Source organism: Ailuropoda melanoleuca, chromosome 17, assembly GCF_002007445.2.
Source record: "Ailuropoda melanoleuca isolate Jingjing chromosome 17, ASM200744v2, whole genome shotgun sequence".
NCBI classification, from domain to species: Eukaryota; Metazoa; Chordata; class Mammalia; order Carnivora; family Ursidae; genus Ailuropoda; species Ailuropoda melanoleuca.
In genome coordinates, this window is record NC_048234.1 from 15,286,222 (window position 1) to 15,300,123 (window position 13,902).

At 49.2% G+C, this 13,902-nt stretch overlaps 1 protein-coding gene across 2 annotated transcripts in view; it reads left to right on the forward strand.

Annotated features, from left to right (window-relative positions):
* Positions 1–13,624, forward strand: part of SPIN1 (spindlin 1) — a 76,809-nt gene extending 63,185 nt beyond the window's left edge. Inside the window, exons 4-6 of one of the 2 annotated variants that reach the window (XM_034647213.1) lie at positions 1,981–2,234; positions 6,644–6,877; positions 10,157–10,356. In XM_034647213.1, the coding sequence (XP_034503104.1) occupies positions 1,981–2,234; positions 6,644–6,877; positions 10,157–10,356 (688 nt within the window). Of the gene's footprint in view, positions 1–1,980; positions 2,235–6,643; positions 6,878–10,156 lie in introns of both variants that reach the window. The other variant, XM_002919610.4, reaches the window with a different exon arrangement.
* Positions 13,625–13,902: the final 278 nt, after the last annotated feature.

Consider the following 13,902-nt stretch of genomic DNA (forward strand, 5'->3'; position numbering starts at 1 on the left):
CTCCCATCCCCGCAGACCACAGCTGCTCCGCACCTCTTCACCTTTCCCCGCGTTTGTGTGGAGTTGGAGGTGTTCCCGGCCTGCGGTCGGGCTCTGGGGAACTCCTGTGACTTCCTCAGGAGACACTGGCGAGGGCCCTCGGCTCACATTTCCCTCCTTAACCCCGTCACTCTGTTGTCTGGTGGCCCCGGCGTCACTGTTACGGTCCCAGTTTTCCTTACGCGTCGTGTGGTCCTTTCGGCAGGGTGCTCACGAGATGCTCTGTTCCCGGAGTCCGTTGTTTTACTAGAATGTTAGTTTCCGTGGTTGGGGGTCCACCTTCCCTGAGCATCCTGTGCACATGTCCATCTTCTAGTTTGGGGAATTTTTCTTGAGTCGTGTTGGTGTCCTTCTTTTGTGTGGAAGCTGGAATTCATGTCTGTTCCCATCTCCGTGACTGTTTTGCTCCTGCTGTCCCCTTGTCCTCTCTCCCAGCTGTGCCCCACGGTGTCTGTTGGCTGGGTTCCCCGGGTTTGGTCCTCATTTTTGGGCTCTTCTGTCCCTCCTTCGCTGCCCTGGCCTGTGTTGTATGCCTGACAGTGAGCAGATTGTCTTTGGGTGTGAGGCCCCTGTGTGTGAGGAGGGCTGGGGCTGCCCTGACGGCTGTCCTCACTGCTGAGCTCTGAGCCCATCTGTATCTGTGAGGCCTCTGTGGGGTGGCCCCGTCGTCCCTTCCGAGGCCCACCTCCTTTGCCTCTTGTGGCGCCATCCTGCTGGAGAGGATTGCGTGCCCCGTCTTGCGGGGAGGAGGGTTTGCTGGGTCCTGCTGAGCCTGGAGGGGCGGCGGGGGGACAGAGCCGTGATTTCTTCTGTCCTCACAGCCCTGCACGAAACCTCGGGACCCCTTCTCCAGCCCCACGTGAGACGTTTTCCTCCTGGGCCATGCCCCTCTTGCTAAAGTGAAGGCCTGCACCAGCTGATCCGGCCTCGTCAGGTGGCCGTGGTTCCTGGAACTTGTGTCTCTGTCTCACAGAACCACTGGGTTTACCAGACTCAACTGCTTGAAATACAGACCTCTATAGCTTTAAACATTATATCCTACAATAAATTGTTTTTCGTTTCGAAGTCTGCACGCCAGTCGCTCATCACTTGTGCTCGCAGTGCAGCAGCTGAGAGCTTTCTGCCTGCCCGCTGGAGGTTCTTGCGGCAGCGTGGGCAGGGCCTGGCCCTCAGCTTGTATTCATGCCCAGCCCAGTCCCTTGTGTGCAGACTCCTAGGTGGAACCAGGATTCCTTCCCTGATCCCAAGGCCTACATATATTGCTTGTAAACATCGTGTGTAGATTTCTCAGTTAATAAGCTGGGAAGAATGTGGTTTGGTGTTGCTGCAATAATTTTTACATTACATTAAGTATTTGTCACAAATGCAAGCATGTAAGATTCTGTGTTTTCTGGAGATTACTGACGGTACAACATGGGGATGATGTGGGGATGCCAGCCGGCCTGGACTACTGGCTGCGGGGGGTGGGGGGGAGGCTAAATGTCTAGTTTCTTCTCACTGATGAAGGTGGTGGGGGCTCGTGGGATGGGTCCCGGAGTGGGTGAGATTGAACGTTTGCACATTTCCTTTGGACGAGGAACGGGTTCATGTGCATATGTACATATTTCACGCGCCCAGCCCTTCTTTTTCTGTGATTAACTGGAATCATTGTGAGTTGACTCATTAGAGGGAACTCAGATGCTGCTGCGTTCAGGGTGAGGGCTGAGGTTGCCACAGGCAGTGGTGCTCTCCTGCCCGTCCACAGTGGGTGCACGGGGAGCCTTGTGGCCACCATGCCGTGTGCACACGTGGTGACCCTGAGGGGCACCTGGACTGGGCGTGTGGCAGCACGAGCTAGCTCAGGCCTGGGGTAACCCGTAGGAGAACATGCTAGCTGGCGGTTGGATTGAGGGGTGCATTCTTCTGAGATGATCCCTTACGTGTGTATATGTGTGAATGCAGAAAACATCGGAGCAGTGTGGGGCCGAGCAAACCTGTTTCCCAGCCCCGGCGGAACATCGTAGGCTGCAGGATTCAGCATGGGTGGAAGGAAGGGAATGGCCCTGTCACCCAGTGGAAAGGAACCGTTCTGGACCAGGTGCCTGTAAATCCTTCTTTGTATCTTATAAAATACGATGGATTTGACTGTGTTTATGGACTAGAACTTAATAAAGATGAAAGAGTTTCTGCGCTTGAAGTCCTCCCTGATAGAGTTGGTAAGTTCTCTTTACTATTTGTGCGTTGTATGCTTTAAAAATGATTATTGAAATGGATGCTTTTTGATTATTGTTTTGCATTATTGGTATTTTCATTTTTACTGGAGTGCAAGCACTCCCGATACACAATTAAGTCACTAGAACCACAGTTCAAGGAACTGTGAGCGATTTAAAGATGTATGAAGTTATTGCTGAAGAAATTGACAATCTGATCACGTCTAGCATGGTTATTTCCCACATTTTGCTCACTGTTCATGTGGACTCTGATGGGTAAGAATATTTTCTTATTAGCTCAAATATGCTGTGTACTTATTTCATCTGATTATAGTAGCTTATGCCTTTATTTTAGAATCCTTATGTGAAGTATATCTCACAGTGTGTGTTATTACAAAAGTGATCATTGCACTTTTATCTGTAATTCAGGCCTCCAGAGCCGGTGGGCTTGATCACACATTCTTTAGGGTTGTTTGCAGTGACTGGAGAAGCGAGCGGCCCTTTCTTTAAGTGTCATACAAATGTGCTTCACGTTCATAACCTAGTTCCTTAAGGCACAAGGTGTCAGTTAATAATAAGAATGACTGATTTTATCTTTAAAGTAAAATGTTACTGTTACTGTTAAGATGAGTAAGATGCCTCCACATTAACCTTACTCTCTTCAGCATGTTCCCTCGGAAGTGTTTTCTTTTTTCTTTCTTTTTTTTTTTTTTGAGATTTATTTATTCGTTTGTTTGTTTGTTTATTTATTTATTTGTTTGTTTGTTTGTTTGACAGAGATAGAGACAGCCAGGGAGAGAGGGAACACAAGCACGGGGAGTGGGAGAGGAAGAAGCAGGCTCATAGCGGAGGAGCCTGATGTGGGGCTCGATCCCATAATGCCGGGATCACGCCCTGAGCCGAAGGCAGATGCGCAACGACTCTGCCACCCAGGCGCCCCCGGAAGTGTTTTCTTAGTGCTGCTCGTGCACGGGCGCCAGCAATGCTTTTGGGATGGTCTTCGGAAGCCCCTGTGTTAACAGACCAGTCCTGGCAGAGGTGGACTCACTCGGAGAGTGGGAGCGTGGGGTCTGGTTGTCAGGAGAGGGAGCTTCTCCGTCCCTCCGTCCCCTTTGTTTTTGCCACTGTGCTCGTGGGACCCAGTTCCGCGGCACGGTAACCCTTTGCCAGAGTGGGAAGTCCTTTGTTGGTGTCCCTTTGGAAAGCAGGGCTATGTCTGTGTTCATCCTGTGTAAGTACAGCCGGTTCTCACAGCAGTCTTGCTTTCCATCTTTTTTATCCATTTATGAGAGGTGCCTCTTTGGTCAGCGTTGCCTCTCCGGCATCCGTCACATCTTACCTCTTCTCTGGGCCCTGGACCCTCTCTCTTCCTCGTGAGGCACATCCTCGGTTTCCTCTTGATCTTGATGTCCGCCCTTGTCCAGCGTGAGAAACCCACATCGAACAGTCTTACCTGCAGGTCTTAAAAAATGCCCAAACCTTCATCTCCATTGTTTGTAGGAAGTAATTATCATGTACTCTTCTGACCCAGAAGTTTAGTCTCCATCTCCTCTGGGGCGAGACTGTCAGCCCACGTGAGATTTAACTGCGTTTTGCTGCATGGCCTGTGCCCGTTCTCTTGAGTTGTTCTGCCATTGTAGGACAGAAAAAGTCCTTTTATCTTGGTAAACATGGTTTGACCAAACCAAAATACCCCCAGATTTATAAGTAGCTCTGGTGATGGACTTCAGGGTTGCCTAATGTTTTTCTTTGTAGTTCCCAGCAGGAGACAGGGCTTGCTTTTGTAAACAGCGAGTATTTCAAACAGGCAATCCAAAGGCTTCTCTGCAGACCAGCGGTACATCTTGTGCTGACTTTAATCAATAGTTAATTGTGTATTCCCTGCAGTAGTGCAGTCTGGAAAGTTCTGTGGCCCTCACATTCCCGTAGGAAGACAGCACTGTTCATGATCTGCACAGCTCAGCAAACTCAGTATCTTCTGTGCGGGACCAGATCATGTGGTGGTAAAGGATCCGTTCGAAGACTGATAGATTGTTCTGTTTTGGGGAGAAAAACATGGGACTTGAAATTTACTACCTTGACCAATTTTAAGTGTCTGTAGTTCAGCCTGTTGTTAAGTGCGTTCACGCTGCTGTGGAGCAGATCTCCAGATCTCTTCATCTTGCCAGTCTATAGCTCCGTCCCCATTAAGCAGCAGCTCCCCTCCCCAGCCCCTGCCTCCCACACTTCTTTCTGTTTCCGTGAAGTTGGTCACGTTCGATACCTCCTAGGCGGGATTGTAGAGTATTTGTCTTTCTGTGACCGACTTCTTCCTCAGCATATGTGCTCGGAGTTTGCCGAGTCTAGCTGCTGGCAGCATCTCCTTCCCTTTCAAGGCTGCGTGACCCTGCGTTGCACATGTGTGACCCCTTCTGTGCGCCCCTCCCTCCGTGGATGGACGCCTGGGCCATCCCCACTGTTGGGCTGTCACCATCGGTGCTGCTGTGAACGTGGTGGTCAGGCACTTCTTCAGGCCTCTGCTTTCCTTTCCCTGGAACGTAGTACCAGAAGAGGATTCGCTGGGTCACACAGTAATTCTTTGATTTTCTGAGGAGAGTACGTGCTGTTTTCCACAGTGTTTATAGCATTTTGCGTTCCCAGCCACAGTGCACCGGGCTCCTGTCCTCACCAGCCCTTGTCCTTCGCTGTTGGTTTTGATTTGCGTTTCCCTGACGATTAGTGAGAAGTCAGGCATCTTTGCACATGGTTTTCGGCCACTTGGCTGTCATCTTTGCAGAAATACCTATTCGAGTCCTTTGCCCATTTTTTAGTCTGGTTATTTAATTTTTTTTGCTGCTGAGTTGTAGGAGTTCTTTATGTGTTTTGGAGAGTGAGTTTTAACGTGACAGTGTGACAGGTGTGCTGGTAAGGATTTCAGATTCTGCACCACAGTTAAGCATTGAGGATCTTTCCTGTGGCGTCACACGGGAGTCTGCAGTTTCCCCGAACACACAGCAGCAGACTCCCCTCGTGGCCGCAGGTGTTGGTGAGGCTGGATCTTGTACGCCAACCGGAAGAGTACATGACAGGTTGAATGAGGAAGCAGACAGGAGAATCCGGCTGTCCTCCTGTACAGCTGGACATCGAGAGGCTTAGAGAAATGTAAAAAACCGCACTGTACTTCCTACCACATTTGTACATCATGTAGATTTGTCATTTATAATTTCTAACATAGCAGATTCTGATAGTTCTTCATCTAAAGAAGGTCCCTTTCAGATCCTCAGAAATGTTTAAGAATATTGTACAGGAGTCTGGAGATCAAAAAGTTTGAGAACTTCTGAAGCTAGGCTTTGCTTTAGTATGCAATGGGGAGTTTATGTAATTTTGGGGAATTACTGCATGTGTAAGTAAAGAGAAGCACCATATGTGTTTAGTGTGTCCTTCTACCTGCTGGGTAGCAGTGTCTTTAGCAAGAAATTATAGTCTGTGTTCCTTTGAATTTTATTTTAACAGAAATAGAAGCACTTGTGAATGAGTAAAATAGAAGTGCTAATTATTTTTAAAGACAATTATCTATAATGCGAGGACCAGAGAAACCTTAAAATCGTTAGGATTTCTGTAATTTTCCCAGTATTAATAAAAGGAAGGTTGTGATTTTCCGCCTGCCTCTTCAGGAACACAGAGCAGGGCTGAGGATGAGTTTGTTGGGCAGGCGTAGACGCCCTGTGATCTCAGTATTGGGAAACAGATGGGAAGGGCCCTGCCTTCGTCACAGTGTCTGGGCCGGGAGCAGGGTCACTGCATGTGGTGGCAGGTGTCATTAGGGAACACAGTAGCGACAGGTGGGTGGTGGTCCCGCAGACAGGGGAGCCTGGTGGGGGGAAGAGAGGGGTCCGTGGGGGCAGGGGACAGGCCAGGAGGGGAGCCTGGCAGGAAGCAGTTTGTTTTTCACGTGACCAAGCGGGAGCGCGGGGGCGTTTCGTGCCAAGGCGCGGTCTGGTCGCTGTGCAAAACACTGGACGTGAGAGTAGCCTTTCAGGCCTGGCATGGGTGCGTTTCGTAGTTTTCATCCCTGGCCTGAGGTTGCGTGTGTGTTAGTGGAGGGAAGGTGAGTGAGGGTGCGTGGGAACGCTCCTGTTCGCAATTCCGCAACAAAGCTGTTCTTATCTCAACTTACAGTAAGTAACTGTTCATACAGAAACACACAGAGCAGCACGTGCTGTCAGGAGCCGATGTGGGACAGAACAGTGCCCGTGGGATCCCATGGTCTGGGCCCCACAGGGCTGTGGCACCGGCCCCTGAGGTCCACTGTGACCCTCGGGCCACTGGTGTGCTGTGCAGACAGCCCTTCAGGCCGCCCCCGTGCATGAGCTCAGTCTTCACGGTACGTATCTAGTAAAACCCCGTGTGAACCGTTGTTTGCTTCTTGTCCCCAGCGACCTCTCGAATCAGCGATGCACACCTGGCCGACACGATGATCGGCAAGGCGGTAGAGCACATGTTTGAGACGGAGGACGGCTCCAAGGACGAGTGGAGGGGGATGGTCCTAGCACGCGCCCCCATCATGAACACGTGGTTTTACATCACCTACGAGAAGGACCCCGTCTTGTACATGTACCAGCTCTTAGATGATTATAAAGAAGGCGACCTTCGCATTATGCCCGATTCTAGTAAGTGTGCATTGACAGCCTTTATTTCTGTTAATTCCAGAGGAACTTGAAGTTTAGAATGATGTGTTTGATGAACTGTTTTGTAGCTGTATCTTGTTTACTTTGACTACTACGGTCAAGTGATCATTCTTTGAGCCCTGCACGAAGCATAGGTTGTGAAGGTTTGCACCTTTTGCCGAGTGTGATGTGCTTGCCGTGTAGATGTGCTGTTCTGGGTTGTGGACCCGCGCGTGGGTAGAGTGTGTAAGGCCGGCTTCCTCACTCAGCTCGGTGTTTTCACGTCCCCTCGTCTTGTCACGTGTGTTAGTGCCTCACCTGTCTTCGTACCAGATACAGCGGCTCCGTGTGCACGTGTGCTCATCTGTCCACCAATGGGCGCGTGGGTGTCGTCCCCCTTGCTGATGAAGGCTGCTGCGATGAACTCTTGCGCACAGGTTTCTGAGTGGGTGTTTTCCGTTTTCTGAGGTGCGTACTGAGGAGTGGGATGGATAGGTCTGTGGTCACTGCTGCACCCTTCTCCACGCGCGTCGGCTGTGTGTGAGGGTTCTGACACAAACATGTGGTAACTGGCATTTTCACCCCAGCCGTCCTTATGGTGGCGAAATGCGACCTCATCCTGGGCTTGGTTTGCATTTCCCTGATCACTAAAGACATCAGGCATCGTGTGGTATTGGCCATTTCTTTTCTCTTTCTTTTCTTTCTTTTCTTCCTTTTTTTTTTTTTTTTTAAAGATTTTATCTATTTGAGAGAGAGTACACAGAGGCAGAGGGAGAAGCAGGCTCCCTGCTGAGCAGGGAGCCAGATGCAGGACTTGATCCCAGGACCGTGAGATCACGACTTGAGCTGAAGGCAGCTGCTTAACCCACTGAGCCATCCGGGGCCCCCGGTGCCATGTCTTCTTTGGAGAGAAGTCTGTGCGTGTTGTCTGCCTGTTTCCCAGTCAGGACAATGTTCTGTTGCTGCGTCGTCAAAGTCCGGGTCTTGATGCGGGTCTTCTGACCTGTGTGGGACTTGCAGACACTTTCTTGTATTCTGTGGGTTTCTCTTCACTTTCTTGGTGGTGCTCTTTGAAGCACAGGAGTTTCTCATTGTGATGAAGTCCTGTTTGTTTTTTCTCTTGTAGCTCATGCTGTTGGTGTTGTGTCCAAAGTCCTGACAATTTACCTCTTTGTTCTCTTCTGCGTGTCTTGTAGGCATTGCTCTTACGTTTACATCTTTGATACGTGTTGAGTTAATTTTTGTGATGTGGTGGAAGGGCCCTGCTTCATTCTTGTGCACACTGTCTGAGCGCCATGTTGTGGAAAGATCATTCTTTCCCTGCCGGGTGGTTTTGGCACCCATGGTGCAAGGGAGCTGGCTGCGATGACGGCTGTGCTCCTGTCTGGTGGGGCACGTGCTGCACTCGGTCACACGGCTCTGAAGTAAGTTTTGACGTTGGGAGGTACTGAGTCCTGTTTTGTTCTTAGAATTCTTCTGACTCTTCTGGGTCCCTTGCAATTTCGTGAATTTTGGAATCCATTTGTTGAATCTCTGATCACCTTGACCCTGTGAACCCTGCTGACCCGGGAGCACGGGGTACTTTCGCATTTATCGAGTTAAAGATTTCCATCAACAGTGTCTTGTAGTCTTTACAGTATTAGTTTTGTATTTCTTTTGTTAAGTTTATTCCTAACTATGTTGCTCTTTTTGATGCTATCATGAAGGAATTATTTTCTTGGTTTCATTTTCAGGTAGGCCTGTTCTTTTTTAAACTATTCCATAGCCTTTCCTGCAGCACAGGGTTCCCTGGGCCTGGATGGGGTGACGTGCAGACGCTCGATACCCGAGCGGTGTGACAGCACGTCTCGTTGGGTTCTTTCGCCAATAGGCCAGTCAGTGAACCTGCTTTCACGGTGCTCATCCGGCCCTGACTCTCCACCCTCTTTGTCTTACAGGCTTTGTGTACTTTTGTCATAAATCTGTAAAGGGAAGTATTTCTATGGGCAGGAATTTAATTATCAGGAGAGCATTCCTTAAAAGCATTTCTCCAAGTCTGTGTGAAGTTGATTTTTAACTTTTTTGTAGAGAAAGAGCTGCAGTAAGGACTGTTGCCTTGCTGCCAGAAAGCGTAGGGGCGTTTGGACCGCCTGGGGTGTCTCCCAGGCCCTCCTTACCCTCTCAGCCTTCCCTGCCTGCTACGTGGCTTTGCGAGTGTGGAAGTGCAGCTGCCACCAGGGACAATGCCCTGGTGCTGGGAGCTCCGCAGGGGCCTCCGTGTGAGACCTGTGCATGTTGGCTCAGTCATTGTGAAATGCCCAGGCATCGCGTCTCCGGAATGCTCTGTAAACGTGCCCCAGGGCGGGGGGGCATCTGGAAGCCCTTTGCTGCTCCTTGCAAAAGAGCTCACCCCACGCATGACCTGCAGGAGTTTCTTGAGAGAGGGCGATAGCCGCCTAGCCCCACTCCTCCGCCCCTTGGGTCTTTGCTGCTGGAGGTGGCGGTTTGCTCTGGTTTCTGTGCTCCGAGAACATCTCGTGGCCCCCGCTGGCTCAGGGCAGCGTTCTCCGGCCCGCAGGCTTTGCTGGGGGCCTTCTGACAGGGACGGGTGCCTCCTCCATCCTGGAGGTCCCGTCGTGATTCCTCTGGGCAGGGGTTCTCTTGGCACCTGTTTTCAGAGCGCAGGAAATCTTATTTGGGAGCTGGGTGAGGAACACCGTGTTGTTGCTGTGAATGTGCAGAGAAGGAAGCTTTCAGGAGTCACAGGAAAAAGACCAGGGATGTGTTGAAGTGAACGGCGTGTTCTCAGGGTCTCAGGAGGTATTGCCTGTTTTGAAGGCCTGTTTCAAAGTCACTGCAGCTGACTTGTGAGAAGTTCTGTGCATCTGGGCTTTTCTGTGGCCTTTCTTTGCCTCACCCCCTCAGACGGTCTCAGCTGTAATTAAACATAAGCCATGGGGATTTCTGCTTAGGATTTTCAAAATCCTGACTCCCCTACATCCTGGGGGTGTGGGCGGCACACTGTTTTTGTACGTAAAGTTTTATTGGCAGACAGCCACACGTTTTCATTTTGCGGCTCCTCGGGGCTGCTCTCGCGGACTGGCACGGCTGAACGGTTGGCGCAGAGACCGTATGCCCTCAAGCCTCTGGCCCTTGAAGAAAATGTGGGCCGACTCTTGCTCTAGATAATCGGGATGAATCCGGATGTTACGCTTTTAAAAAATTATTATTAAAATAGACATGTGAGTTGGTACATATGTAAAAATTGACTTTAAATTCTTTCTTCCTCCCTCTTTAATGCAGATGATTCTCCTCCAGCAGAAAGGGAGCCGGGAGAAGTTGTGGACAGCCTGGTGGGCAAACAGGTGGAATATGCCAAAGAGGACGGCTCTAAAAGGACTGGCATGGTCATTCATCAAGTGGAGGCCAAACCGTCTGTCTATTTCATCAAGTTTGATGACGATTTCCATATTTATGTCTACGATTTGGTGAAAACATCCTAGATGTCATCATGAACTTGGCCAAATTTGTGGAACTATTAAATGTATAATTTGTAGACATAAAGACTTGATTGCTTTCCAGTTTAATGAAAGCTTACATGTCCCTGCGAACCCACAATCTCTGCCAGCAGAACTGGTTTTGTTCTGAATAGTACAGATTTATGTGAACACAAAGCATTTTGTGTAAGGAACTCCTTCCTCTTACAAGAAGTCTGTGTGTCTGGAGGGGAGTTACAGGCAAGTTTGGTAAAGCTAAGCTAGGATCGCGGTTGTGTAAAGTGTCCTGGATTGTCCCCAGCTCCCCGGCACCATAGTTCTCCCCGTCTGCTGCCACACTGCAAGCATAGTTTGGTACTGTCGGTACTGCCCTCTCTGTCGAGACACGTATGCACCTGTCTCTCCCTGTTCACATCTGTGTGTGTCCACACGCACTGCACACACACACACACACATACACTTCCTTGGCAGTCCTTTCTTTGTGGATTGGTGCGGGGGTTCAATAATATTCTCCAGTTTAACAGGAGTGCTTGTCCTAAGTCAGTCCGATTTCATATATTACTGCTGTTAATTTAAAATTAAATGTGGGCACAGGAGACGCATAGGGACGCCCAGCATGTTTGGAACTCAGAAGTTCAGACACTTTTTCAGTCTGGAGGCTTTAAACCATTGAGTCCAAGTAGGAATCATTTGTGAACAGTTGCTGGACCCACATTAGAATTTAGCAAAACAGTTAGGAATTTGGGTAAAAAGCTGCCTTTAATTTCTAAGCTTTGTAAATTTTTGTTTACATTTTTTATCATAAATACTTTTTTTGTTTTAAAGCAAAGCCCAGGTACTTGGTCCACACGGTGTGATGCCCGTGTGTTTTGGACGGCACAGCTGGTCCGTTGCTTTGTATGCTCAGCAGTCTGGATTCTAGTTCGTGGATTTGAGAGGCAACAGTGCATCAGGGGTTTGTGTGTATGTGGTAAGTTCCTGCCAGAGCCTCGTGCTTTAATGTGAGACATACAGGTTTGAGAACGGTGTTGCTGCCTTCTGACAAGTTTTCTGGGACACTTGTATTTTTATTACTGTTCTCGCTGATACGTGGTTGTGGTCAGAAGGCTTTCCCCCCAGCTTTTCCCCACAGAGAATATCTAGACACAGAACAGCCTCCATTCCCTGACGCCCTCTGTGGTGCTGTGCGGTCCTGGCTCCCGGCGTCCTGCTGACGTGGCCTCTCTGTCATCGTGCTAGCTTCTGGGCGTGACTGGCCCTTGGCCACGCAGCCCTTTCATGGCTTGCTCTTGCAAGGTTGTTTTGACCGAAATGGAACCGCAGAAGTTGGGGTGGTAGTGACACGGCCATCTGTCACTTTGTTTTGGATGAGCCCTGATGGTTTGGAAGCCAGGAGAGAGGCGGTACGGGAATCCAGTCTCTTGTGGAGCTTGGGAAGCTTGCCTGAGTTTTGGGCAGGAGGTACATGTTGTCAGTTACCAGCAGTGCGTGCGGCCTCTGTCGTGGCTGTTCTCAGTGTTGGAGATTCTGTCATTGGTGGCCTCGGTGCGCGCAGTCCACGTGGCACCCACTGCCTTCGGGAAGGCCGTGCGCGTTGTGGTGCTGTTGGGCGGTGACCCCGTGCTGTAGAAGTGCAGCGCCTCACCGTGGGCAGCAGGGGGAGCTTGTCTGCCTCTGCGCTTCTCCCCACAGTGAATGCCTGGTCTCACGCTCCTCCTGCTTGAACAGGGGTCGTGCTGCACATCTGTCTGTCACCTCTTTTGCCGGTGGCTCTGGTCACAGTCCCTGCATGCGACTCTCCAGGCTGAGCCTGGCTTCCTGAGTTCAGGTGGACGCGTGTGCCCCGAGAGTAGGGGTGTCCAGCATGCGCACTGTGCAAACGTGACACAGTGGCTTTGGACTGAAAACCAGTGTTCTTTGGAAGTATCCCGAGGGTTGGGTCAGTGGAAACCTTTCCAGCATCACTTAACGACTTGCATTGTGGTTTTCCTGCGAGTACCTTTAGCACCTTCAATACCACGTGGTCTGCCACTCTCCAGACGAATGTGACACGTGATGGTCACCGTTATTTTAATCATTGTTCCATTTGTTGCCTTTAGGGTGGAAGGAAGGGGAAGGGGTTTATTTTGTTGTTTTTCTTTTCACCCCCCCCCCATTCTCTTTTCTTTTGGTGGCTTAACCCACACTTCCGCGGTGACTGATTCCACTCCCTCGCCCGGTCCTTCAGGCTTTGTTCTAGGCTCACGTTTCAGATCTGCATGCATTGCTTGCCTTTTCCTGGTATCAGAATGTTGGTTCCTTGTTCTAGGAGCCCAACATGAGTTTCCAAAATTATCATGGGACTTGTGACTGCACAAGCCCCAAACCTGTATAAAATGTCCCGGCCTTCCTCACCGACCTGCTATCGTGTTCCCGTGTCGTGTGCGTGTGACGTCCGGCTGCCACGTGAAGCTTCTGAGGAGAACCTTAAATGCAGACCATCCTTTTTTGCATGCTCTATTCTAAGTAGAATGTTCAATGTAACTAACTGAACTTGCATGTGAAAGATGTTTAGGTTTTTTGTTTTCTATCTTTGTTTTTATTTGTTTTCAGTTTTCTGTATATTTGCTTCCTGTACCGTTGTAGTGGTCGTAGGATGAAAATGCACTGGCCACGCCATGCAGTGCCAGCAGAAGGTGATTTCCCAGCTCTGTCTGTCGTGCAGCATTTGAAGGGACTGTGCATTCTCGATGCGCTCAGTTACCTCTAAGCCAGAGTTCATTCCTATTCTTGTTTTACGTGCCAAACCCCGAAGTGCATTGGGCTCGAATCTCTGAACGCTGTGGACCCATTAGAAGACTGTTCTGATTGCCACAAATTGTAGTGCCTGAAAACATGTGTAAGCTGATTGTCTTAAAAAAGAAGGAAAGAAAGTTCTCCAAAGACAAAACAGGAGCAATTATTATAACAAAATAATGATGGTCGAAATGTCTGTGGTTCCTTGGAAATGCTGCGCTTTTTGTGTTTCCACCATTAGTGCGGTGTGAGCGGGTGTGTATAGTTCAGAGGTCTCCGTGTTCGCATCTTACAATTAGGTAAATGACCTCATCTTTCAGGCTTGAATTCATTTTTAATTTTAATTTTATTTTATACGATGTGTAGACAGTTTCCTGTTCTCTGCATTTAGAAGTATAAACAATATAAATCTGTTAATTCTGTAAGTAATTTTTATAATTATGATGTAACTCTATCCTATCCTTAAAACATTTAAAATAAACCCTTTATGTGCAACTTCTGACTGTAAATTTTGTGCTCATGAGCAAAATGTGATGTGTTAAACCTGCTTCTGGAAAAGTTTTTAAAGTTTTATTTTAAGATTTTTAAGTAACCTTTTCCCTTCTCCACATGTAAACCGTCCGATGCGTGCAGAAATGGAAGGAGGTCAAAGTGCTCCTTGCATCTGGTAATACTTGGTTGTCCCCAAGGGGACAGGGGCAGTGAACAGTGTCCAGAACCATCCCATAGTCCAAAATACTCAAGTTTGTGGATTCCCGTTAAGGAGAAAATTTATCA